At 29.5% G+C, this 26,674-nt stretch overlaps 10 protein-coding genes and 1 long non-coding RNA gene across 12 annotated transcripts in view; 8 read left to right on the top strand and 3 right to left on the bottom strand.

Annotated features, from left to right (window-relative positions):
- The window catches only part of LOC111683677 (larval cuticle protein 4-like), a 2,902-nt gene extending 674 nt beyond the window's left edge, over positions 1–2,228 (top strand). Inside the window, exon 2 of the mRNA XM_046955732.1 lies at positions 1,701–2,228. Coding sequence (XP_046811688.1) covers positions 1,701–2,129 — 429 coding nt within the window. The 3' untranslated portion in view covers positions 2,130–2,228. The remainder of the gene's footprint in view (positions 1–1,700) is intronic.
- Positions 2,229–3,954: 1,726 nt separating this feature from the next.
- Positions 3,955–4,600, top strand: LOC111683684 (larval cuticle protein 2-like). Its single transcript, XM_023445783.2, has 2 exons — positions 3,955–4,005; positions 4,094–4,600. Exons 1-2 carry the CDS (start codon positions 3,994–3,996, stop codon positions 4,538–4,540), a joined length of 459 nt encoding a protein of 152 aa, XP_023301551.1. The 5' UTR covers positions 3,955–3,993; the 3' UTR covers positions 4,541–4,600.
- LOC124420967 lies at positions 4,238–4,994 on the bottom strand. The gene is made up of 3 exons (XR_006941462.1): positions 4,775–4,994; positions 4,627–4,677; positions 4,238–4,545 (listed from the first exon to the last, which is right to left on the bottom strand). It is a non-coding gene; the product is annotated as an uncharacterized LOC124420967 (long non-coding RNA).
- Positions 4,995–6,367: 1,373 nt separating this feature from the next.
- On the top strand, positions 6,368–6,984 carry LOC111683683 (larval cuticle protein 1-like). The gene is made up of 2 exons (XM_023445782.2): positions 6,368–6,401; positions 6,471–6,984. Exons 1-2 carry the CDS (start codon positions 6,390–6,392, stop codon positions 6,915–6,917), a joined length of 459 nt encoding a protein of 152 aa, XP_023301550.1. The 5' UTR covers positions 6,368–6,389; the 3' UTR covers positions 6,918–6,984.
- A 2,788-nt stretch (positions 6,985–9,772) lies between these two features.
- On the top strand, positions 9,773–10,353 carry LOC111683671 (larval cuticle protein 2-like). Its single transcript, XM_023445770.2, has 2 exons — positions 9,773–9,803; positions 9,874–10,353. The coding sequence occupies exons 1-2, from the start codon at positions 9,792–9,794 to the stop codon at positions 10,264–10,266; spliced, it is 405 nt and encodes a 134-aa protein (XP_023301538.2). The 5' UTR covers positions 9,773–9,791; the 3' UTR covers positions 10,267–10,353.
- Positions 10,354–11,540: 1,187 nt separating this feature from the next.
- On the bottom strand, positions 11,541–12,137 carry LOC111683669 (larval cuticle protein 2). Its single transcript, XM_023445768.2, has 2 exons — positions 12,015–12,137; positions 11,541–11,954 (listed from the first exon to the last, which is right to left on the bottom strand). The coding sequence occupies exons 1-2, from the start codon at positions 12,024–12,026 to the stop codon at positions 11,610–11,612; spliced, it is 357 nt and encodes a 118-aa protein (XP_023301536.2). The 5' UTR covers positions 12,027–12,137; the 3' UTR covers positions 11,541–11,609.
- Positions 12,138–12,647: 510 nt separating this feature from the next.
- Positions 12,648–13,186, top strand: LOC111683667 (larval cuticle protein 2-like). The gene is made up of 2 exons (XM_023445766.2): positions 12,648–12,699; positions 12,760–13,186. The coding sequence occupies exons 1-2, from the start codon at positions 12,688–12,690 to the stop codon at positions 13,102–13,104; spliced, it is 357 nt and encodes a 118-aa protein (XP_023301534.2). The 5' UTR covers positions 12,648–12,687; the 3' UTR covers positions 13,105–13,186.
- Positions 13,187–14,917: 1,731 nt separating this feature from the next.
- On the top strand, positions 14,918–15,453 carry LOC111683678 (larval cuticle protein 4-like). Its single transcript, XM_023445777.2, has 2 exons — positions 14,918–14,960; positions 15,020–15,453. The coding sequence occupies exons 1-2, from the start codon at positions 14,949–14,951 to the stop codon at positions 15,368–15,370; spliced, it is 363 nt and encodes a 120-aa protein (XP_023301545.2). The 5' UTR covers positions 14,918–14,948; the 3' UTR covers positions 15,371–15,453.
- A 1,551-nt stretch (positions 15,454–17,004) lies between these two features.
- Positions 17,005–20,047, top strand: LOC111683668 (larval cuticle protein 4-like). 2 transcript variants are annotated; one of them, XM_046954759.1, is made up of 2 exons: positions 17,005–17,020; positions 19,623–20,047. In XM_046954759.1, exons 1-2 carry the CDS (start codon positions 17,009–17,011, stop codon positions 19,971–19,973), a joined length of 363 nt encoding a protein of 120 aa, XP_046810715.1. In that variant the 5' UTR covers positions 17,005–17,008; the 3' UTR covers positions 19,974–20,047. The 2 variants fall into 2 exon arrangements, with proteins under 2 accessions (XP_046810715.1, XP_023301535.1); XM_023445767.2 differs by lacking the exon at positions 17,005–17,020 and adding an exon at positions 19,507–19,557.
- Positions 17,093–17,475, top strand: LOC124420738 (larval cuticle protein 1-like; the record flags this gene model as incomplete). Its single annotated transcript, XM_046954760.1, has 1 exon — positions 17,093–17,475. A coding segment is annotated over one exon (345 nt), but the record flags the coding sequence as incomplete, so codon positions are not given.
- A 1,337-nt stretch (positions 20,048–21,384) lies between the features above and the next one.
- On the bottom strand, positions 21,385–21,864 carry LOC111683666 (larval cuticle protein 2-like). The gene is made up of 2 exons (XM_023445765.2): positions 21,822–21,864; positions 21,385–21,753 (listed from the first exon to the last, which is right to left on the bottom strand). Exons 1-2 carry the CDS (start codon positions 21,831–21,833, stop codon positions 21,403–21,405), a joined length of 363 nt encoding a protein of 120 aa, XP_023301533.1. The 5' UTR covers positions 21,834–21,864; the 3' UTR covers positions 21,385–21,402.
- Between the last annotated feature and the right edge of the window lie 4,810 nt (positions 21,865–26,674).

The following is a 26,674-nucleotide window of genomic DNA, read 5'->3' on the forward strand; positions in this document are numbered from 1 at the left end:
CTAGTCTATAGTCTAGTCTATAGTCTAGTCTATAGTCTAGTCTATGGTCTAGTCTATAGTCTAGTCTATAGTCTAGTCTATGGTCTAGTCTATGGTCTAGTCTATAGTTTAGTCTATAGTCTAGTCTATGGTCTAGTCTATAGTCTAGTCTATAGTCTAGTCTATAGTTTAGTCTATTGTCTAGTATATAGTCTAGTCTATAGTTTAGTCTATTGTCTAGTATATAGTCTACTAGTCTATAATCTAGTCTAGTCTATAGTCTAGTCTATAGTCTAGTCTATAGTCTAGTCTATAGTCTAGTCTAGTCTGGTCTGGTCTGGTCTGGTCTGGTCTAGTCTGGTCTAGTCTATAGTCTGGTCTATAGTCTAGTCTATAATCTAGTCTAGTTTATGGTATATTCTAGTCTATAGTGTAGTCTATAGTCTAGCATAGTATAGTCTAGTCTAGTACCGTCTAGTCTATAGTCTAGTCTGGTTTATAGTCTAGTCTATAATCTATTCTATTTTCCAGTCTAAAGTCTAGTCTATGGTCTGGTCTATTGCCTTTTGTCTAGGCTATAGTCTAGTCTATAGTCTAGTCTATAACGTAGTTTATATTCTAGTGTATAATATAGTTTATAGTTTAGTCTATAGTCTCTAGTCTATAGTATACTCTATAGTATAGTCTATTACTTTTGCCTAAGCAAACAGCTATTTACGACTTCAATATTTTTTGATGATTGCGGTATGTTTTCTTTAATCTACTCTTCTAAAGACACTCCCAAATTTTAAAATAAAACCTAATAATTTGTCACAAATGCTGTTTTACAGTCAACTAAAAGGTTATAGGGTATCTATTACAGTAAACATATGCCCCCTCTTGACAAACCGTAAAACCTATTGACAGCAACTTGATCAATTATGACAACTTATAATTGGCTTAAAATGTACACAAATACCAAATTTGTTAGCACTGCAATCTATAAAATTTATAATCTTTTGTTTTTATGACATCAATTTTATAGATTAAAGGCAATTATTTTTTTGGTTTTTAACTAATTAATAAACTAAAAAAAATTTAGACACCACCCAGCGATTTTGTGCTCTGCATAAGTAAGTCGTCGAATACATAAGAAATAATCAGGCGATTTAAATTATGATATTGATGATGATGATAGATTTTAGACCAGTTTTTAAATAATATGACCAGTTTTGGTTTTTTAGACCAACTAAATAAAAATGCAAACCAACCATAGTTATTTTCAATATAAAAATTTTGCATACTAAAGAAATTAAATAAGAAACACAAAAGTTTTAATAATATATAAAAAATGCTAAGTAGGTTGTGATAGATTATTATATGTATGTTATTTTTTTAAACATTAAAGTATTATTTAATTATAATACCAGCATCTAAATGACGTGTTTAATAAAAATAATAGTGAAAACTTCTTTTTTTAATAAAGCTTATAAAGTTTTATAATAGCAAATAAAACTCTAAGAATCTTAAAAACCTCAAAAATAGTAAACTTTTTAAATAATTGAGAGTAAAAAATAGTTCCCACCAAATTCTACTATATAAACTTAAACTAATTTTAGTTTAAGCATCAGTTAATTTTAAAACACTAAACAAATCAAAACTTTAACAAAAATGTTCAAATTTGTAAGTTTTTGAAATTGAAGACAAAAATAAAAACAAAATCTAATCTTCCTTTTTACCAGGTTGTTATCTGCGCCTTGTTGGCTACCGCTGCCACCGCCCAACGTCATGGCCATGGTCATGGACACGGTTTCGGCAACTCCAACCGTGGTGTTAGCAAATCCAGTGATGATGTTCATGCTGAAATCGTTTCTGCCGATTCTGATGTACGTGCCGATGGTTTCGATTACCATTTGGAAACCACCAATGCCATCAGTGCCAAGGCCAGCGGTGATGCTTACGGTAATGTCCACGGTGACTTCCAATGGATCTCTCCTGAAGGCGAACACGTTGCTGTTAGCTATGTTGCCGATGAAAACGGTTACCAACCCAACAGTGATGTTTTGCCCACTCCCCACCCCATCCCAGAAGCCATCTTGAAATCTTTGGAATACATCCGCACTCACCCACCCAAAGAAGAAACCCACCGCGGTTTCGGTCGTAGATTCTAAGAACATTTTAGTTTAGTGGCTTCATGAATCCCTTTTTTTGTTTGAAATTTTTGTTAAAGGATTTCTTTGAAGTTGAAAAATAAATGATTTGTTTTTAAAATTAAATTTAGAATGTTTTTGAAATGAACTAGAAGAATGTTAGAACTAAAAAAGAAAAGATCTAAACTATAACTAAATTAGAACTGAACTAGAAATGTACTAATACTGAATTAGAACTGAACTAGAAATGAACTAGAACTGAACTAGAAATGAACTAGAACTGAACTAGAACTAAACTAGAACTGAACTAGAACTGAACTAGAACTAGAACTGAACTAGAACTGAACTAGAACTGAACTAGAACTGAACTAGAACTGAACTAGAACTGAACTAGAACTGAACTAGAACTGAACTAGAACTGAACTAGAACTGAACTTGAACTGAACTAGAACTGAACTAGAAATGAAATAGAACTAATCTTAAACTAAACTAAACAAAGCATAAAATCAATATTTTATAAAATTTAAGTAAAAATCAAAATTTGGTAAATTTTTTAATAAAATTTTTAATTTCAAATGAATTTTATTTTTCTAGAAGTTTTATTTTTCCCAAAGTTTTTAATACATATTTTGATTTTGCTCAAAATTTTCGCCGAAAAATCCATGGTTTGTGAAAAATTTTTTTAAACACTATAATTTTCTTATTTCCAAATAATTTTACTCATTCTATAATAAGGCCTCCATTACAATACAACTTTATCATTCGTATATCGTGTTAAAGATAAAAATTTTTATTCTCAAATGTTAAATCTATTCTATAGTATTCTCTATGATAAAATGCATTTAATGGGAACTGAGACATACATGGGTCTAAAAATTTTCTCATAAAAATTATAAATGTGTTAAAAATCATGTTGGTTCTTAATTAACACAAACTTCTCTATAAACTGATCACAGCTGTCTTTTTTAAAAAATATTAAACACTACATACATTTAAAAAAAAAAAGACAACTTAAAATATTATAGGCGGAAGCACTAACAAAGAAAGATATCTAAGTAACACGCCTATTATTATGCTAAGTAACTGGTAGCTTCTGTCATTGCGTCAAATCTACTAAAGAAAACTACAACTTAACAACTAAGAATATATAGACGGCTATAAACGATCATATTATACCCTAAATTGTTAATAATAGTATTTCTACAGATACCAGTTTATATATTGGGCGCTAGGTGAAGAGCGATTGCAGCCATTTTCAACAGTTATCTTCTATAGAACAGATTTAATTAAAATTTCTTCATAATTACTTAATTTTAACAACAAAATTAATGGACAGCCAGACAGACGGAGGTATGGACGTACGATCATAGCCAAATCTTATCGGAAAATAATTCTGAGTTGAATAAGAGTGTAGACAGCTACTATGAAACCCCCATAATACTAAAAGTGTTGTAGGGTATACATAATTATTCTGAAATTTTCATTCTCAATAGATCTGCATAGATTAATCGTAAACAAAGAAATTATGCTAACTAGACATAAAGTACGATTGACATCTCTTTATTTGTGTAAATATTTCAATATAAAAAAATATACTCAAAACCTCTGATTCATACAAAAAAAAAAAACATATATAATAGTGTCCATGACATATGTGTGTAAAAATGAATGAATAAGACAAATATTATGGCAAATACGAAAATAACAAAAATTTTTGCAAAATATATGAGCAGAAATTGTTAAGACAAAGTAAATGTCAAAACAATATAAAATATTTATGATTTAAATTAACAACAAATAAGAAAGAAACATATATAAACTGCGAAAAGCATAGGAAATAGTATCAGTTAATTTGAGATCATTAAACAAAACAAATCAATCAAACATGTTCAAATTTGTAAGTTTTCAAAAGGATATAAGAACATTTAAATAAATCAATATATAAACAACATAAAACTTACTTATCTTAATGTTCCTCTTTATAGGTTGTAATCTGCGCCTTGTTGGCTACCGCCGCCACTGCCCAACGTCATGGTCATGGACATAATCAACCTCGTGGCTTTGCCAACAACCGTGCTGCCACCAAATCAGTTTCTGCCTCCAGTGATGATGTTCATGCTGAAATCATTTCAGCTGCTTCTGATGTCCGTCCCGAAGGTTTCGATTACCATTTGGAAACTACTAATGGCATCAGTGCCAAGTCTAGCGGTGATGCTTACGGTAATGTGCGTGGTGACTTCCAATGGATCTCTCCTGAAGGCGAACACGTTGCTGTTAGCTATGTTGCCGATGAAAACGGTTACCAACCCAACAGTGATGTTTTGCCCACTCCCCACCCCATCCCAGAAGCCATCTTAAAATCTTTGGAATACATTCGTACCCACCCACCCAAGGAGGAAACCGTCCACCACGGTCATGGTCGTAGATTCTAAGAACTCTAGTTTTGTTAAGTTTTGTTTTAATAAAATAAAATGATTATTTTTAATTAAAAATTATTTTATAAAAAAAATTACTCAACTAGTTTTGAATTCCCCTTGTGGGTACCACCTGGATCAAAGAGCTAGAGTTACTTTTTATAAAATAAAAATGTTGTTTGTGAATAAGGGTTATAGAATGCTCCTTCCCCTTTTTCGATTATAAACCAATAAGTTTTTATCAATTTGTACCTGTTCGCAAAATACTAATAAGAGTAAAGCCGTTTTGTATTTAATATTAAAAATCGATCTTCATTTTCTCCGAAAGGGCAATATTCTTGACTGGAAGAAGGGACCAAATTATACACTTAAGATTTCGTGTTGTACACTAATGGTTTCATAACCGATTTTCTATTATAATCCTTTTGTCTTAAAAAAAAAAGAAATTTAAATAGAAAATAACCTTTTAAACTGTAATGATTTATATTTACGACATAAAATGTTAATAGACTGTTCTATATACTAGATCAAATCAAGTTGATAAACTGGTCTCTAGTTAATATTGTATTTTATATGGCAGTCTATATCGTAGAATACATTGTAATCTATGTACGTATATTGTAGTCCATGATGCCCAATTTTAAGTACAATATACACTAGCTATAGTCTATATTCTAGTCTACAATCTAATCTGAAGTCTAATCTGAAATCTAGTCTAGTCTAAAGTTTATTCTATAGGTTAGTCCATAGTGGTTATATAGTCTACATTCTATAGTTTAGTCTATAGTCTAGACTCTAGTCTAGTCCTATATCTTTTCTAGTCTATAGTCTAGTCTACAGTCTAGTCTATAGTCTAGTCTATAGTCTAGTCTATAGTCTAGTCTATAGTCTAGTCTATAGTCTAGTCTATAGTCTAGTCTATAGTCTAGTCTATAGTCTAGTCTATAGTCTAGTCTATAGTCTAGTCTATAGTCTAGTCTATAGTCTAGTCTACAGTCTAGTCTATAGTCCAGTCTATAGTCTAGTCTATAGTCTAGTCTATAGTCTAGTTTAGTCTAGTCTATAGTCTAGTATATAGTCTAGTATATAGTCTAGTATATAGTCTAGTCTATAGTCTAGTCTATAGTCTAGTCTATAGTCTAGTCTACAGTCTAGTCTATAGTCTAGTCTATAGTCTAGTCTATAGTCTAGTCTACAGTCTAGTCTATAGTCCAGTCTATAGTCTAGTCTATAGCCTAGTCAATAGTCTAGTTTAGTCTAGTCTATAGTCTAGTCTATAGTCTAGTCTAGTCTAGTCTAGTCTAGTCTATAGTCTAGTCTAGTCTATAGTCTAGTCTATAGTCTAGTCTATAGTCTAGTCTATAGTCTAGTCTAATATTCTAGTCTATCTAACATGTTTGCCTTTGTAAATTAGATTAAAAATAATTGTAAGATTCTTCTAATCTTCAATTGGCATTGTTCTGCACAGTAGTCCAATGTGCGTCAGCAAATGACAATAGACAAAACTGTCACATAAATCTTTCATCTCTTTGATTTTGATTATGGAGATTTCTTTTCAACAACTCTGCTTAATATCTAATTTATGCAAACAAATCTTTAAAAGTGTGTCCAACGTCCATATACAGTTTACAAAGAAATATAATAACAAATACTAAACTACAACATTAATATTTATTGTTTTTTTTTTAAACCAAATAGATGCGTAAAACTCTACAAGACACCATAAATGTTAAGATTCAATAAAATACTTTATGATTTAAATGAAATACATACAAATAAAAATCATATATAAACTGAAGAAAACTTATGAAAAAGCATCAGTTAATTAAAGATCATTAAACAAAACACACCAACAAATAAAACAAAAATGTTCAAATTTGTAAGTTTTGAAAATGAAAATTTAAATTTATCAACAATTATTTAATTGTCCTTATGTTCTTCTTCACAGGTCGTTATCTGCGCCTTGTTGGCTACCGCCGCCACTGCCCAACGTCATGGTCATGGACATAATCAACCTCGTGGCTTTTCCAACAACCGTGCTGCCACCAAATCTGTTTCCGCCTCCAGTGATGATGTTCATGCTGAAATCATTTCAGCTGCTTCTGATGTCCGTCCCGAAGGTTTCGATTATCATTTGGAAACTACTAACGGCATCAGTGCCAAGTCTAGCGGCGATGCTTACGGCAATGTGCGTGGTGATTTCCAATGGATCTCTCCTGAAGGTGAACACATTGCTCTTAGCTATGTTGCCGATGAAAACGGTTACCAACCCAACAGTGATGTTTTGCCCACTCCCCACCCCATCCCAGAAGCCATCTTGAAATCTTTGGAATACATTCGTACTCACCCACCCAAAGAGGAAGTCGTTCACCACGGTCATGGTCGTAGATTCTAAGAATTTTAGTTTTGTTAAGTTTTTTATTGAAAACAAATAAATAAGTATTTTGTTTAAAAAATTAAAACTAAAATGTTTACTTTAACTTGTAAATAACAGAACGTAAGACTTGACTATAGATTAGTATATGGTGTAGTCCAGTACATGCATGGTTTAGTCTATAGTTTAGTCTACAGTGTAACATAGTCATTAGTGTATTTCAGTATATTCTTTGTGAAGTCTATAATTCTATTTTCTATTTTATAGTCTAATCTATAGTCTAGCACATATTCTATTTTATAATCTAGTCTACAATTTAGGCTTTACTATAATCCAATTGTATAGTGTAGTGTACACTTTATTTTAAAGTCTAGTCTAAAGCCCATACTATAGTATTTCTATCAGCATAGTCTAGTCTATGACATAGCATATATTCTAGTTTATATCCCAGTCTATAGTCTAGTTTATAGTCAATTCTTTGTCTTGTGTATGGTGTACCCTGTAGCCTCTTCTATGATACTAAACTATATTATCTCTATCAATGTATAACAGTCTAGTCCAAAGATAATAGTCCAACCTTAAGGTTAATGTATAAATTTGTCTTATGTAAGGACAAAAGCATAGAGTAGGCAATAACTTAGCCATACACAGAAAAAAGATCGATTGGAAATCGGTTACCATGATAAATATTTAGTTAAATTAACTCAAATTGTATCGCTGTTATTAAAAATCTGTAAAATTAACTAATTTTCTATATTGCTTACTAAAAAACCATATTTATAATGGAATTGCGGTTTTAACTATTTCCATATTAATAATTTGAACTGAATTGTATCGGTTATTCAATTTGTGAATTCAGTCAATGAAGCCGACTTTAATTTAGAATTAAAACGTAAGAACATCAAATATTAGTCGCTGCAACCGAAAAATAGTAGAAAGTAAAAAAATATTGAGCACTGCAATCAATTATCAATTGAAAAAAAATTTTTTAAATTTAATTACGGTTAAAGGAACTAAATTCGATGTTCGTTACCGATTAAGGGGTAATAATAGTTGACGTATACAAAAATAAATAAAATAAAATAAATTTATAATTAAAAAAAATCGAAAAACGTTTGAGGATTACTTTATGAGAAAAAATCGGATTAAAAAGGTGATGTTTAATGTATGTTATAGCTTACTTATAATCTATATTGTGTTATTTTTCCATTAGTGTTAATAATTTTGCAGCTGCGGAAAGGCGTCAATGGTAGTACCTTATAGACATGTTGGACAGGATGAAGAACAAAATCCCTGGCACATAAACATAGCGTTTACCACCAAATTATCAAAACTAAAGGGCTAAATTAGTATTTTTATTAAATTAAGTTTTGTACGTTTATATAAATTCATATATTTTGTAAATATTTTAAATAAAATTAAATATATTTTAAAATACACAAAATCCACAAATTGGTTTTCAATAAATAATATTTCAGTTGCAGATACCAATAATTTCAATCCACATTACCGAATAATAAACAAAAATAGTAGTGTACACAATATATTCAGTAATAGTAACGGAATTTTTCAATAATTACAATCGAATTTTGGTATAGTTGTGAGAACCGGCTGAATTCGATTGGAAACAAATTCGGTTATCACAACGAATCTGTTTTCTCTGTGCAGCAATGTGATCTATAGCATGGTCTAGTCAATGAGTTAACTAACTAACTATATATCTATATATCTATCTATCTAACTATCTATCTATCTATCTATCTATCTATCTATCTATCTATCTATCTATCTATCTATCTATCTATCTATCTATCTATCTATCTATCTATCTATCTATCTATCTATCTATCTATCTATCTATCTATCTATCTATCTATCTATCTATCTATCTATCTATCTATCTATCTATCTATCTATCTATCTATCTATCTATCTATCTATCTATCTATCTATCTATCTACCTTTCTATCTATACTACTTTCTTAGTTTTCTGTAAAAAACCAGAATACAAATTTGCACATATTTTTCAGAACATTATTTAGCTAAATGCTCGTGGGACTTTTTATAAACTTTATTCAAATTATTAGTTTAATTTCTCACTAATTGCAGCAATTAAATTATAAATATTTAAATTACTATTAGTTGACATTTATCAATCTCAGATCTTTTATTCAAAGAATTCTTTCTGAACAATTGGACATGTTAAAGAACTCTATTAGTTTCACATCGTATTGTTTAGTCGTTTTTTTTAGACCAGTTTTATAACTTTATCAGATTAGTAAAATCATAATAGCATAGGAAAATAAAATAAATTTAAACAATTAATTATGTAGTTTTTATGCATTTGAGTTGCTATTTAAGAGAATAAAATCGAAACTTTTATTTTAATTTATAAATTATTTAACACGTTTAGGTGTCAGTTTAATGGGAATACTAAATTATAAGAATTAATCCGCTAAAACTAGTAAACAAAAGATAAAGGAAGTATTTTTTTATAGAAAAAAAAAAAAAAAAAAAGAATTTTTAATAATTTTTCTGTATTTTCTTATAGAAAACAAATTCAGAAATATAATTTTTGCACAAAACGATTTCTTTACATAGGACTGGTAAGCTGTAAAATAAGTAGTTTCCTCCCTTAAAGAAGAGTTAAATTTCGTATTAAAATTGCACCTTCTACAGTCAGAGCTTTTGTTTGAAAATTTCAATTAAAAATCTTCGCCCAAGAATGGGTTAATGAGCAAATATTTTAATGATATAATTATTATAGGGGATAAACTAAATGTCAAACTGCAAATCAGACAATAAAAATGAACTGCAAGGAAAATTTCTATATAAACTAAAGAACTTCACAGAGAAAGCTATCAGTCAGTTCTGGATAAACCAACTAAAATCAACATGTACAAATTTGTAAGTTGATCAAAGAAATCTATGGAGAATTTCGGATCGATTATTAACTTAAATTTTATTGTGGTTTCAGGTCGTTGTTTTGGCCTTTGTAGCTTTCGCCTCTGCCCAACACCATGGATTTGGTGGTCACTCTGTCTCTCATGTCTCTGGCGAAGATGCTCATGCTGAAATTAAATCTTTAGATTCTGAAGTACTTCCCGATGGTTTCCATTATGCTTACGAGACCAGCAATCATATTAAAGCTGTCGCCAGTGGTGATGAACATGGCAATATGCGTGGTGATTTTGAATGGGTTTCTCCAGAAGGTGAACATATTGCTGTTAAATATGTTGCTGATGAATACGGTTATCAACCAAGCAGTGATGTTTTACCCACACCACCACCAATTCCTGGTGCCATCTTGAAGGCTTTGGAATACATTCGCTCTCATCCTGCTCATGAAGAACATCATGGCAGATTTTAGATAAGATGTTTTCTTTTTATTTAGAAAATATTAAGTTTTCTATATTTTCTTTAGCGAAAATTTGAGAAAATATTTAATAAAAAAATTCTTTAAAAATACAATTTTTAATGGTTGTTTTCTTTTAGAAAACTTTGCATTTAATTTCTATTAATAAAATCTAAATTTTCTTTTCAAATAATTAAACCTATACATATATTTCCATTTATATTTATATTACATTGTCTAGCTCTAATCATGTAAAATAAATTAAGATTTTAAATTAAATCTGTCATATAAAATATTGCTGATTATTTAAATCATGTTAACATTTTGATTCAAATAAACTGGAATTTCAATTTATACCAAAAAAATAACAAAGGCAATCAAAAAAAATACACGTTCAGAAAACCCACACAATAACTCGGGATTTAAATCAAAAACGTCATAATCGTTATTATGATTTTAAATAAAGCACCCAAATAAATAGTAACTGGTTATAATGATGATGATTGAACATTGCACGAATACTTTAAAGCTGTAACAGTAACTCGGGGTTTACAAAAATGAAAATAGTTACAAGATCTAATAAAAAATTAAACTTTTTGAAATTGAGATAATAAAAGGTCCATGAATTGTCATACAAATTGTCTCGTCTATACTCTTGAAAATAGTCACGACTATGTTTTTGTCTCTAGACTCGTGGTTTATTTCCTTATATTCAACTCTATAGTAACGTCTATAGTCTAGTCAATAGTCTAGTCTATGGTCTAGTCAATAGTCTAGTCTATAGTGTAATCTATAGTCTAGTCTATAGTCTAGTCTATAGTATAGTATATAGTCTAGTCTATAGTCTAGTCTATAGTCTAGTCTATAGTCCAGTCTATAATCTAGTCTATAGTCTAGTCTATAGTCTAGTCTATAGTCTAGTCTATAGTCTAGTCTATAGTCTAGTCTATAGTCTAGTCTATAGTCTAGTCTATAGTCTAGTCTATAGTCTAGTCTATAGTCTAGTCTATAGTCTAGTCTATAGTCTAGTCTATAGTCTAGTCTATAGTATAGTCTATAGTGTAGTCTATTGTCTAGTCTATAGTCTAGACTATAGTATATTCTACAGTACATTCTATAGTCCAGTCTTTAGTGTAGTCTGTAGTCTATTCTATAGTGTGGTCTATAGTATAGTCTATAGTCCGACCATACTCCCGATTCTATTTAAAACTATTTACCCAATTAAAGTCATTTCTACTTTATATTAAGGAAATACTGTGGATAATATTCCCAGTTTTAAAACAATGTAATTTGATTTTCTGTGCAATTTATTGGCAGTTTGAAGCAAATGTTAGAATTTCAAAACTAACACTTTTAATTTAATGATGTTCTTCCTTTGAGGGATGAGCTTCATTATAAGCAATAGCCTTCAAGATGGCTTCAGGAATGGGATGGGGAGTTGGTACAACATCACCAGAAGGTTGATAACCATTTTCATCGGCCACATATTTAACAGCAACATGTTGACCTTCGGGAGAAACCCATTCGAAGTCACCATGAATATTGCCATGTTCATCACCAGAAGCAGCTTGATGGATATGATTGCTGGTATCTAAAGCACTATCAAAACCATCAGCTCTTACATCTGATTTCAAGTTAGTGACTTCGGCATGAGCATCATCACTATCAGCAGCGGCAAAGGCAATCAAAGCAGCAATAAGGATCTAAGGGATTTTAAAGGATATTTTATAACTTTTCTTATATGTATTTGTTTTAGAACTTACGTATTTATACATTTTATTTGTTTGTTAATTAAGTTCTTTAGACTAGACTTTCTTAAACTGTACTATTTGCAAAATTGTTTTGTGTATTTATACTTAATTTGTTTATAATTATTTGGCATTGCACATTTGTGAAATCAATTAAAATTCATTTAAAAAAGGTTTATTTTTATACTTTTTTTGTTTGTTTATAATTTGTTTATAAAATTGTTAGACGATTTTTTTCTTTGAAATTATTAGTTATAATAAAAATAATTTTTTTTACGATGTTAACCCAAATTTAATAGACATGTTTATAATTTAAGCCGGTTATTGAAATCAGGAGTTGAATGAATCCTTAAGATAAAAAAAAAGAAATTTAAATACAAAGAAAAAATGAAAAATTATTATTAATTGAAAGAATTTTATAAACATTATTGGAAATATTATATATCAACAATATTTTGATTTATTTTTTTGCAAAACAATTTTTTTCTTAAATCAAAATTTGCCGTTATATGCAAATTTTAAACAAAGAATTAAACATTTTTATTGTGCATTTTAATTGTTTTAAATAATTAAAAATGCAAAATAATAATCTAGCCAAATAAATAATTGTGTATAAATACTCTTGAACAATTTACAATTAGCACAGTTTAAAACATTTATTGTAAACTTATTAAACAAAACAAAAAACATGTACAAATTCGTAAGTTCTTAAAACAAAAATTGAAAATAAAACAAAAAGTTCATAAAATTATTTTCCCAGATCCTTATTGCTGCTTTGATTGCCTTTGCTGCCGCTGATAGCGATGATGCTCATGCCGAAGTCACTAATTTGAAATCGGATGTTAGAGCTGATGGTTTTGATAGCGTTTTGGATACCAGCAATCATATCCATCAAGCTGCTTCCGGTGATGAACATGGCAACATTCATGGTGATTTCGAATGGGTTTCCCCCGAAGGTGAACATATTAAGGTTTCATATGTTGCCGATGAAAATGGTTATCAACCTTCTGGTGATGTTGTACCAACACCACATCCCATTCCTGAAGCTATCTTAAAGGCTATTGCTTATAATGAAGCTCATCCTTCAAAGGAAGAACATCATTAAATTAAAAGCGTTAGTTTTATAGAGTTTTATATGAAATTTTAATATTTGCTTCAAACTGCCAATAAATTGCACAGAAAGATAAGTTGACAAGAGTTTTTAATTTTGGATGGGGATTTTGACTATAGTGCAGACTTAAGGTGGGACTTCAAGAGAATATATATACTATATAAACTATAATCTCACCTATAGTCTTATCTATATAGATGAGACTATATTCTAGACTTTAGTACTATATATAGCCTAGACTATAGTCGTATCTATAGTCTAGACTATAGTCGTATCTATAGTCTAGACTATAGTCGTATCTATAGTCTAGACTATAGTCGTATCTATAGTCTAGAATATAGTCTTATCTATAGTCTAGACTATAGTCGTATCTATAGTCTAGACTATAGTCGTATCTCTAGTCTAGACTATAGTCGTATCTATAGTCTAGACTATAGTCGTATCTCTAGTCTAGACTATAGTCGTATCTCTAGTCTAGACTATAGTCGTATCTCTAGTCTAGACTATAGTCGTATCTATAGTCTAGACTATAGTCGTATCTCTAGTCTAGACTATAGTCGTATCTATAGTCTAGACTATAGTCGTATCTATAGTCTAGACTATAGTCGTATCTATCTATAGTCTAGACTATAGTCGTATCTATAGTCTAGACTATAGTCGTATCTATAGTCTAGACTATAGTCGTATCTACAGTCTAGACTATAGTCGTATCTATAGTCTAGACTATAGTCGTATCTATAGTCTAGACTATAGTCGTATCTATAGTCTAGACTATAGTCGTATCTATAGTCTAGACTATAGTCTAGACTATAGTCGTATCTATAGTCTAGACTATAGTCGTATCTATAGTCTAGACTATAGTCGTATCTATAGTCTAGACTATAGTCGTATCTATAGTCTAGACTATAGTCGTATCTATAGTCTAGACTATACTGGTATCTATAGTCTAGACTATAGTCGTATCTATAGTCTAGACTATAGTCGTATCTATAGTCTAGACTATAGTCGGATCTATAGTGTAGGCTATAGTCGTATCTATAGTAGTATCTATAGTCTAGACTATAGTCGTATCTTTAGTCTAGACTATAGTCGTATCTTTAGTCTAGACTATAGTCGTATCTATAGTCTAGGCTATAGTCGTATTTAGAGTATATTCTAATATATAGTCTACAGACAATACATTAGACCATAGATGACTATAAATGAGACCATAGTCTAAACTATAGAAGATACTATAGTTTAGACTGTCAATAAGACTATAATCCAGATTACAGTCTAGACTATGGATGACTATAGACGAAAATATAGTTGGATCTGTGCTATAGTTGTGGGTAAGGACGAGGCTACTGTCGCACCTAAAGACGAGACTTGAGAAGGATCTTTAGACGACAATATAGCCTAGACTATAGAAGAAACATTTAACAAACTAATTGCAAACATTTGGTCTTCAAACATTTTCAAATGACTAAGAAATTATTCTTCAAACTATCATAAATACTAAAGAAACAAAAAAATGTATAACAAAACCGGCACAAAATGCATTAAGAACAAATCACATAAAATTAATCCAATAAATGCAAACAATAAATTAAAAAATAAATTAAACTTTTAAACAAACTTGTTATACTTAGTACACCCTTTTAAATATAACACAAACTCATATTCGCGAAAAATCTGGATTTTAAAGCAAAAAAGAAGCCACAAGTTATATAAAACTAATAATCTAGTTTTGATTATTTTTTTTCAAAAGAATAAGAACTAAAATAGTATATAAACGAAAATAATTTTTAAAATAAATACAGTTTAACAACTTCCTATAAACCTTAAATAACAAAAAAATGTTCAAATATGTAAGTTTGGTGGATAAATTCTCTTAAGAAAATCCTAAACAACTTTTATTTCTTTATAGTTCCTTCTTGCTGCCTTGATCGCCTGCGCTGCCGCTGGCAATCCTGAGGATGAGCATGCTGAAGCTACTCTCTTAAAATCCGATGTTAGAGCTGATGGTTTCGATTCTGCTTTGGAGACCACCAATCATATCCATCAAGTTGCCTCCGGTGATGAACATGGCAATATTCATGGTGATTACGAATGGGTTTCTCCCGAAGGTCAACATGTTGCCGTCAAATATGTTGCCGATGAAAATGGTTATCAACCTGTCAGTGATGTTTTGCCTACACCTCATCCCATTCCTGTCGCCATCTTGAAGGCAATTGAATACATTCATGCTCATCCTCCAAAGGAAGAATATCATCATTAGGTTTTAATTAAAAACTTAGATGAACCAAAAAAAACTTTGCTTAAACTGCCAATAAAGATAAAATTTCATAAAGAAATTTAAATAATTTATTTGTTTGTAACAATCAACTGATCAATCTTTAGCTAGAAGAATGTAATATGGAAAGAGTGACTAAACTTGAAAGTCATAAATGAATGAAACATTTGATGAACATTGAATTGGATACTGATCTGACAATCTCTATTAAGTAATTTTACTGATCAGTCTAAAGTTGCTCACGAGAATACTATGTATAGCACTGCCGTATCTATCAATTCCTGAAGCTATCTTAAAGGCTATTGCTTATAATGAAGCTCATACCACAAAGGAAGAAAATCATTAAATTAAGAGTTTTAGTTTTATAGAGAGTTGTATATGAAATTTAAACATTTGCTTTAAAATGCCAATAAATGTCTGTGTTGTACGGTTGTATCGTAATATGTCGTAATATTTTTGATAATTGATTTGTTTTTGTTGCCAAAAAAAAAAATTTACTTGAAAAATTTTTATGACATACAATGATACGACATTGATTGCGAATTGGACAAATATAAAGAGACTATTCGACGTATTCAAAAATTCATTAATTGCTTATTATAGGTTTATTACATAAATTTTAAAATTAAAATTTCTTCAATAAACCATCAATAACTTTATTAAACATTTAAGAATATGAGGGTTAACTTAGATATGACCTATAGATATAATTGTCCAATTTACAGTCTGTGTTGTATAGTTGTATTGTCATAATCTTTTTATAATTGATTTGTTCTTCTTTAAAAAAAAAAATATTTGAAAAATCTTTATGACATATCACGATAAGACATTGATTGTGAATTGGACAAATATAACGAGACTATCCCACGTATTCATTACTATGAGAGTATATCTCTTTTTTTTAATTTTAAAATTTTATACAAGAAAAATTTTTGAAAATTCTTCATAGAAAAGAGAAATTTAAGAAAATGTTCTTTAAAAAGAGGATGAAATAAAAATTGGTTCAAACTGATAAATTTTTCAATATTTTCTATGAAAAAACAAAGTTATATTTTCAATCGAACTAAATGATGGTATTCTTCCTTTTGCGGATGAGCATGGATGTTCATGGATGAGCCTTCAAGAGGTCAGCAGTAATGGGTTGGTAACCATTCTCATCGGCCACATATTTGACAGCAACATGTTTACCTTGTCAAAAGTTATTATTTATTGTTCAAAAATACCTCAATTCTAGTCTATGCTTCTGACAGGTTTAGTTTAAAGTTCTTTGACATTTAACAAATATTTCGTTTAGCAGTTCCAAAAAAAACCACCCACTTATAGTATTTATTACAATTCAATCAAACTGCATGTGAATTTCTAATGGAAAAATATCAAACAAATACAAACTATAAATAAATAAAAACTGGATTTAACTTAATTGTTTTAGAACTTAAACTAAATCCCATAATAAATTCTGGATTTTATGCAAAGTCTTTCTAAATATAAAATAATCTAGTTTTAATACTTTTCAATATTAAGAAATAATAAAAAAAAATTTAAAAAAGGTATAAAAACCTAAAGAAATTCTAAAATTAATACAGTTTAAGAACTTCTTATAAACCTTAAATAACAATAACAAAAATGTTCAAATTCGTAAGTAGAGATAATAAAATCTCAATCAAATTTCAATTTTTTTTTTTAAATTAAAACTCTTTTTAGTTCCTTTTAGCAGCCTTGATCGCCTGCGCTGCCGCTGGCAATCCTGAGGATGAACATGCCGAAGCTACTCTCTTAAAATCCGATGTTAGAGCTGATGGTTTTGATTCTGCTTTAGAGACCACCAATCACATCCATCAAGTAGCCTCCGGTGATGAACATGGCAATATTCATGGTGATTTCGAATGGGTTTCTCCCGAAGGTGAACATGTTGCTGTCAAATATGTGGCCGATGAAAATGGTTATCAACCCAGCAGTGATGTTTTACCCACTCCCCATCCTATCCCTGCTGCCATCTTGAAGGCTATTGAATACATCCATGCTCATCCACCAAAGGAAGAATACCATCATTAAATTTTGTTAAAATACTTTAAAACGACAATAAAAAGGGCAGTAAATAAAAAATCTAAATATTTTGTATTTTTTTTTTTAATTTGTTTAAAGGATGATTTGATAAAAGGTGTGAGGATTTCTAGTTTGTTCGAAAGGATCACTAATTGAAATTTTCCTTGAGTTAGACTTATTTTCTAAGAAAAAACTGATCACACATTGTGATACTTATTTATGGAAAATTTTAATATTCACCGATTTTCTATGTATTTCGAATTTTATTGCATCTTTAGAAACAATCTTAAAATTTCATCTTAAAATTTCATCTCAAATTAGGGTTCTATAAATCGACTTTCGAATAATCGAACAATTAACTTTTTGTCGAAAAGTCGAAGTAGACTATTTTTTCTAAAAAAGTCAATAACTCGACTATCGTCTATTGAAAAAGCCCAAAAAAGTCCAAAAGTCGAAAACTCCAAAATAGTAGAAAAAAGTCAAAAATAGTCGAAAATTTTAAAAAAGTTGAAAAAGATTAAAAAACTCAAAAATAGTAAAAAAAAACTCCACAAAATGAAAAAATAGTCGAAAAAAGTCGAAAACTCAAAAATAGTAGAAAAAAGTCGAAAATAGTTCAAAATTTAAAAAAAGTTGAAAAAAATCGAAAACTCGAAAATAGTAGAAATAAGTCGAAAATAGTTCAAAATTTAAAAAAGTTGAAAAAAATCGAAAACTCGAAAATAGTAGAAAAAAGTCAAAAATAGTCGAAAATTTTAAAAAAGTTAAAAAAAAATAAAAAAACTCAAAAATAGTCGAAAAAACTCCACAAAAGTAAAAAATAGTCGAAAAGTCGGAAAATGTCGAAAACTCGAAAATAGTAGAAAAAAGTTGAAAATAGTTCAAAATTTAAAAAAAGTTGACAAAAATCAAAAACTCGAATATAGTCGGAAAAACTAGAAAAAGTAAAAAAAATAGTCGAAAAAAGTCGAATATAATCAAAAATTCGAAAAAAGTCCTAAAAAAATAGTCGAAAAGTCGTAAAAAGTCGGAAAATGTCAAAAACTCGAATATAGTAGAAAAAAGTTGAAAATAGTCTAAAACTTAAAAAAAGTGGAAAAATGTCAAAAACTCTAAAATAGTCGGAAAAACTCGGAAAAGTAAAAAAATAGTCGAAAAAAGTCCTAAAATTTCGAAAAGTCGGAAAAAGTTGACTATTTATAAAATACTAAAAGTCTAAAAATCGACTATTAACTAAATAAAAAAAGGGGAAAAAACGGCTTTGCATAAAATGCAAAAGTCGACATTTCGTTTCAACAATAGAACCTTATCTCAAATTATTTTACTTTTTAATAAAAATTTCGGAAATCACAAAATTTTAATTCTTTTTTGATTGGATTGTCATTTAAAGAAGTACATCTACTTTGTTTTTAGAAACTGTTGTTGATGGACCCCTGTTTATGATCTTTTTTTAGATTAGGTTTGGTGAAACATTCGATTTTTATAAAATTAGTTTTTAACAACTTTCGCATTGAATATATAACTAGAATTATTAAAATACATTCTGATCATGTTAAAGGATGAAGAGAGAGATGATCACATGAAACAGTGTCTATAGTGCCCTTTTAATCGTAACATTAAGGCTGATCACAAAATCATACAAAAAATTTTATTAGAATAAATAGATAAGTATAAAATGTTACTGAAATAACAAAATTATTTCCAATAATTAGTCAGTTTCTGCTGATGATAAGATTTGTTCTTTATTCTAAAATATTTTCTATATTGATTTCTTTTTTTAAAATTCTTACTGTTTTTAATGTGCGTTACCGAGAAATATAAAATCTAAACCGGTAAAAAAATGCATCTTTGCAGCTCATAAATATAATAATGCTCTAATAAATGCTAGCAATAAATAAAATAAGTATAACAAAACTTGTTAAAAACTTTAAATTGCAAAAACAAAAACACATAATTCCCGAAATAAACACTGGATTTTTATGCAAGAACCGGAAATGAAATTTATAATCTAGTTTTAGTAATCTCGAATTTAAAGAAAGAAAAAAATGTATAAAAACAAAAAGACATGCTAAATTAAATACAGTTTAACAACGTCTAATAAACCTAAAATAACAAAAATGTTCAAATACGTAAGTTGGAGAAATAAATTCTCTTTGTATCTGAAAATCCTTAACAATTATATTCTTGTGTACAGTTCCTTCTTGCTGCCTTGATCGCCTGCGCTGCCGCTGGCAATCCTGAGGATGAACACGCCGAAGCCACTCTCTTGAAATCTGATGTTAGAGCTGATGGTTTTGATTCTGCTTTGGAGACCACCAATCATATCCATCAAGTTGCCTCCGGTGATGAACATGGTAACATTCACGGTGATTTCGAATGGGTTTCTCCCGAAGGTGAACATGTTGCTGTTAAATATGTTGCCGATGAAAACGGTTATCAACCCAGCAGTGATGTTTTGCCCACTCCCCACCCTATCCCTGCTGCCATCTTGAAGGCTATTGAATACATCCATGCTCATCCCCCCAAGGAAGAATACCATCATTGAGTTTTTGTTCAAGGAATAATGAAGAGATAATTGGTTAAACTGCCAATAAATATAATATCATAAAGTAACCTAAATGATTGACTTTATTACTTTCAATCAATTTTCAGTTCTAGTTCAGTTCTAGTTCAGTTCTAGTTCAAGTTCAGTTTTAGTTCAGTTCTAGTTCAGTTTTAGTTCAGTTCTAGTTCAGTTCTATTTCAGTTCTAGTTCAGTTCTAGTTCAGTTCTAGTTTAGTTCTTGTTCAGTTCTAGTTCAGTTCTAGTTCAGTTCTAGTTCAGTTCTAGTTCAGTTCTAGTTCAGTTCTAGTTCAGTTCTAGTTCAGTTCTAGTTCAGTTCTAGTTCAGTTCTAGTTCAGTTTAAGTTCATTTCTAGTTCAGTTCTAGTTCAGTTCTAGTTCAGTTCTAGTTCAGTTCTAGTTCAGTTCTAGTTCAGTTCTAGTTCAGTTTTAGTTCAGTTCTAGTTCAGTTCTAGTTCAGTTCTAGTTCAGTTCTAGTTCAGTTCTAGTTCAGTTCTAGTTCAGTTCTAGTTCAGTTCTAGTTCAGTTCTAGTTCAGTTCTAGTTCAGTTCTAGTTCAGTTCTAGTTCAGTTCTAGTTCAGTTCTAGTTTAGTTCTAGTTCAGTTTTAGTTCTAGTTCAGTTTTAGTTCTAGTTCAGTTCTAGTTCAGTTCTAGTTCAGTTCTAGTTCAGTTTTAGTTCTAGTTCAGTTCTAGTTCAGTTCTAGTTCAGTTCTAGCTCAGTTCTAGTTCAGTTCTAGCTCAGTTCTAGCTCAGTTCTAGTTCAGTTCTAGCTCAGTTCTAATTCAGTTCTAGTTTAGTTCTAGTTCAGTTCCAGTTCAGTTCTAGTTCAGTTCTAGTTCAGTTCTAGTTCAGTTCTAGTTCAGTTCTAGTTCAGTTCTAGTTCAGTTCTAGTTCAGTTCTAGTTCAGTTCTAGTTCAGTTCTAGTTCAGTTCTAGTTCAGTTCTAGTTCAGTTCTAGTTCAGTTCTAGTTCAGTTCTAGTTCAGTTCTAGTTCAGTTCTAGTTCAGTTCTAGTTCAGTTCTAGTTCAGTTCTAGTTCAGTTCTAGTTCAGTTCTAGTTCAGTTCTAGTTCAGTTCTATTATAGTTGTAGTTCAGTTCTAGTTCAGTTTTAGTTCAGTTCCAGTTTAGTTCTAGTTGAATTTTAGTCCAGTTCAGTTCAGTTCTAATATTTATGATCACTTTGATCATAAATATTTTTAGGATAAACCTTTAAGTTTAGCCAGAACTATAATAAAGATATTGGTAATTTATTTTAATTATAAAGCATCTACTATTAATTTCTCAAGGTTGAATAAAAATTTAACACAAAATATTTAATTTCGTTTCGACTGCAATTTATTTTCAGTTAAAAAAAAAAAAAAAAAAAAAAAAAAAACTTTTTCTCCTCTTTCATTTATTTGCATAAATAATTTATTTAATGATGGGGTTCTTCTTTGGAGGGATGGGCCTTGATGTATTCAATAGCCTTTAAGATGGCCTCAGGGATGGGATGGGGAGTAGGTAACAAATCACTGCTGGGTTGGTAACCGTTTTCATCGGCAACATATTTGACAGCAACATGTTCACCTTCGGGAGAAACCCATTCGAAATCACCATGAATGTTGCCATGTTCATCACCGGAAGCTACTTGATGAATGTGATTGGTGGTTTCCAAAGCAATATCGAAACCATCGGGTCTGACATCTGATTTCAAGAGAGTGGCTTCAGCATGAACATCATCATCGCCAACAGCAGCAGCGTAGGCAATCAAAGTGGCAATAAGGAACTAAATAGAGCTTTTTGTTTAAATATTTTTAGGACTTTTTTTATTTATTTTTATTTTATTAAACTTACGAATTTGAACATTTTTGTTTTGTTTGTTAATAAAAGCTTATTAAACTGTACTGTTTTTGTAAATTTATTTTGCTTTTATACTATTCATTATTTTATATTAATTAATTTCTGTTGGCTAATTACTGAGTATATATTAAAACTAGATTTAGAATCATTATTTCATTTTCAGGATTTTTTATTTATTTATTTCATGTTTTGAAACCAGCTTCTTGTGGTTTTAATTTTTGTTTTCTTTTTTTGTACAATTAGCGCAATGAATATTTATGAATTAAGTGCAATTTTAAGCCGGTTTTAAGTATGATTTGTTAAAAAATTATTAAAGGTTTACTAACTGTTTTCAAAACATGTACTTGAAATTTCGTGAATTTTTTAAAAAAAGATTACTCAGTAATGTTGTTTTATTTTTGAGGATTAGTTAAGCGGAATATTTGTTGTTTGTTGATTATAAATGTGAATGAAATTAAATTATTTACCTAATGTGTAATAATTTTGGATTAATATTCAAAATTGAATCGTAGTAAAACTTTATTATTATCTTAAATACCAATTTAAAAGCTATTTAATTAAAACTAATTTCCATTTTAATCACAGTTTAAACTGAAAATTAATAAAAATCTGTGACATATAAAGCTTTGTTAATAAAAAAAAGTAAGAAAACAAAGAAAATAAAATTCCAAAAATAGCTACAACTACCAGTTTTATATGTTTAAATATAAGATTCATTTAAACAGTTAGTTTTTTATGTTTAATTAATTAAGTTTTTTTGTTTTAAACTTTCCTTAAACCAAAAATAGAAATGACCTTGAACTGATTATTTAAGCATAACTTCTTCTGTTTTGGCAATGTCAATAAACTTCTTTTAAAGCGGATTCATTTTGACTTTACGTGATTGGTCGTGTGCTTGATTGCTAAATTGCACAATGGGTTGGGGTAGAAACAAATTTTTTCTGGTCTATTCTTTAGATATCAGTGTGGTTTATAGTTCGTTACAACAACTGATAATCTGACTATAGTCCAGATTACAGCCTGTTTTACAGTCCAGATTTCAGTCTGTAATATACTTAAGTAGTTCACACTACAGTCCTCACTAAATTCTGCCCAATAGTCTAGGATACAGTCTTCTCCATAGGCCTGACTATAGTCTATTTCGTCTATAGTCTAAATCACAGTATAGTATTTCCTCAGACTGTAGTCTGAAGCTCAGAATACAACCTTCAGACCAAACTAAAGGCTAGTAAAGATAATAATCTGTCCTTCAGTTTAAGTTAAAGTTTGTTCTATAATCTAGACTTTAGTTCAGACTACAGTTTGGTTTTTAGTTTAATTCGGTTTTAAGTTTAGTAGTGTAGTATAGTAGTCTAGACTACAGTTTGGCGTATAATCTTGACTACAGTCAGATTGTAGTCTCAAGTTCAGAATACAACCGATAATACAAGCTATAGGCTAGTAAAGACATTAATCTACCCTTTTGTTTAAATTCAAGTTTGGTCTATAAACTAAACTTCAGTTCCGACTAATGTCTGGTCTATATATCAGACTTTAGTTTTGACTACAGTCTGGTCTATAGCTCAGACTTTAGTTCAGACTACAGTCTGTTTTTAAATTCAATTAATCCGGTTTTTAGTTTAAACCATAATCTAGACAGTTTGGTCTTGAATCTGAGACAACAGTCAAACTGTTGTCTCAAGTTCAGAATACAACCTATAGTCCAAGCTAAAGGCTAGTAAAGACAATCTACAATTTAGTTTAAATTCAAGTCTGGTCTATAAACTAGACTTTAGTTCAGACTAAAGTCTGGTCTATATCTCAGACTTTAGTTTAGACTACATTCTGGTCTATAGTTCAATCAATCCGGTTTGTAGTTTAGACCAAAGTCTAGTACCGTAGACTACAGTTTGGTATTGAATCTTGACTACAGTCAGATTGTAGTCTCATGTTCATAATAGAACATATAATCATAACACATCCTATCAAACTTTAGTTCAGACTACAGTCTCCTCTATAGTTCAGACTTTAGTTCAGACTACGGTCTGGTTTTAAGTTCAATTAATTCGGTTTTTAGTTTAAACCATAGTCTAGTAGTGTATGCCGCAGTTTAGTCTATAATCTTGACTACAGTCAGGATATCAGTTTAGACTTTAATCTCATCTAAAGTTAAAACTACAATGTGATATACATTTTCAACTAAAGTCTGGCCTCCAGCCTAGTCTTTAGATATATCAATAAGGTTTTAAGTTAAGACTACAGTTATGTTTCTTGTTCCATCAATCTGGGCTTTAGTTTAACAATAGTCTACTTTATAGATCAGATTTTAGTTTAGACTATAGTTTAGACTACCGTCTAGTATATAGTTCAGACTACAGTCATAGATCATAGTTTAATTTTTAGTTCCATCAATCTGGGTTTTAATTTAGACTATAGTCTAGTTTATAGGCCAGATTTTATTTCAGACTATAGTCAAGATCACCATCTAGTATATAGTTCAGACTACAGTTTTGTCTAAAGTTCAGATCACCATCTGGTCTAAAATTCCAGACTACAATCTGATTGGTATTCTAAACTTCAGTCCGATCTTTCGTCTGGACTTTGTGCTGAGTTTAATTCAGACTAAAGTGTGGTCTGTTATCTGGACTACATTCTGAACTACCATATAAAAATCTATATTTTATTGTTGATTTTAAGTTGTTGATAACAGCTAGAGACTACACGATGATCATGAAATTCAGACCAGTCTTTCGCTTAGACCTCAGTGCTAACTTTATCTAGACTAAAGACTGCTCTATATTCTATATTTTTACTTGATCTTACTTTTCTGACAACATTTTGCAGTCTATAATATAAGAAGACTTTGAATAGTTAATATCATTAAACATATTTGCTAAAAATAGATTTGTCTAAAAGTTGATTCCATAAATTTTAGTTGGGCTTTGGTTGATTAATTTCAAACTTAAAATTGGTACTTATTAAAATTGGGCCACCGATTTACTTCATATAACCCTGAATTTTAAAATACACATTATTTTTATAGGCATCAATAAATGCATAAATTTACTATAAATTATTAAAGTTTTGTTAAAACCATCAAAAAAAGAGATCAAAAAATAACAATAACTGCAATTTGCATACATAACTTCAAGTACAAATATATTTTGGAAAAAAATGCACAAAATGATTTGAATAAAAATTTATATATATTTTTTTGACAAACCAAATGACAAGCTATATAAAATATAACTGTAAATTAAATAAATAACAAAATATTTTTGGACAACCAGTTTCTTTTTGGGGTATTAAACAAAAAATGAATAAATTATATTAATAATAAAAATAAAAAAAATTAATAAGAAAAGACATAAGAGGGGAAGCATTGCAGTGAATAAATATGGAGCTATGATTAAGAAAATTTATGAAAATTTTAAAAAAATATTTGAACAAGAGTTCTTCGAAATATTCATTTCACTATTGTATGGATAGACGGACTTAAAGTCGTGATCTTTTGATTAAAGCCCAACTATTAATAGACCGACTTAAAATTACCAAATTCTAGAAAGTTGACCTCACATATCGTTATCTTTGGATTTAAAGTTCCATGTCAAAAGAGTTTTTCGGAAAAATTGACAGACGGACATAGCAGACGAAATTTAAGAAAAAAATTCTTCAATTTTGATGACCCGATTTGAATGGATTTTTTTTTTAATTTACTCAAAATCTTTAAACGTTCGTATTATACCAAATTATTCTTAAAAAATTTTTAAGGTGGCAATTTGATTTACGAGTATTAATTGTTTATTTCTTATCAATTTCTACAAATCTCTATGCTCTTGGCAACATTTTGCTGGTGGGTCTGCTGGCAATAAAAAAAAAAAACCTGACAGTTTTGAACTCATAAAATGAATGACAACAATTTTGTTGTTTTTTCTTCTTAAATTATATAAATTTATGTTAATTTTTGGTTTATATCTTCATTCATGTTTTTTTTTTTTTTTTTTTTTGTTAATGTTATGTATACGAAACCAATTTTTCCCATATCAATTCCAAATCAAACAGTTTATCATATCGTTTCTTAAAAGTGTTAATTTTAGTTTATTTTTCTTACTCATCATACCTTAATTGTAGCCATAAACTCTTTTTTTCTTTTTTGTTTCTTCTATCATCTTTTGTATAAATTAATGACCGAAATGTCAAATGGTGTTAAAAAACATCTTTGTTTTGTTGGTTCAAAAAAAAAAAAAAAAAAAACATTTATTTTTCGTTTAATTAAAACAGTCGTATAAAAAAATAAATAAAATTTTAAATAGATTTCAGATTTAAACCAGTTTCTAAATTTATGTTTTAACAATAATAGAAGAAAGTAATAATAATAATTCTAAGATACATGCGCAAAAAAAGTGAATCTGGTTTCTACCAAAAATAGTTACACACTTAAGTTCAGTTTGACGGAGACCGCTATTTATTACGATCAATTCTTATTTATTTATAGACAATAAACATTTATCATGATTTGTGATATACGATTTATAAATATAATCTAACAATAAATATCAGTTGCAATTTTAAGGAGATTTTTGAAAATTTTTTATTCGATAAAAATATCATTAGAATTTTTTCGGATTTTGAACCGCGATTTAGCACCCTGTGCAAAATATCTAGATATTTTAAATTGAATAGAAGCTAAATGTGAAATGGACCTGAAATGAACTTGAACTGAACTTGAACTGAATTAGTACTGAACTAGAACTGAAGATGAACTGAACTAGAACTGAACTAGAACTGAACTAGAACTGAACTAGAACTGAACTAGAACTGAACTAAAACTGAACTTGAACTGAACTAGAACTGAACTAGAACTGAAC

Source organism: Lucilia cuprina, chromosome 6 (assembly GCF_022045245.1).
Source record: "Lucilia cuprina isolate Lc7/37 chromosome 6, ASM2204524v1, whole genome shotgun sequence".
NCBI lineage: Eukaryota > Metazoa > Arthropoda > Insecta > Diptera > Calliphoridae > Lucilia > Lucilia cuprina.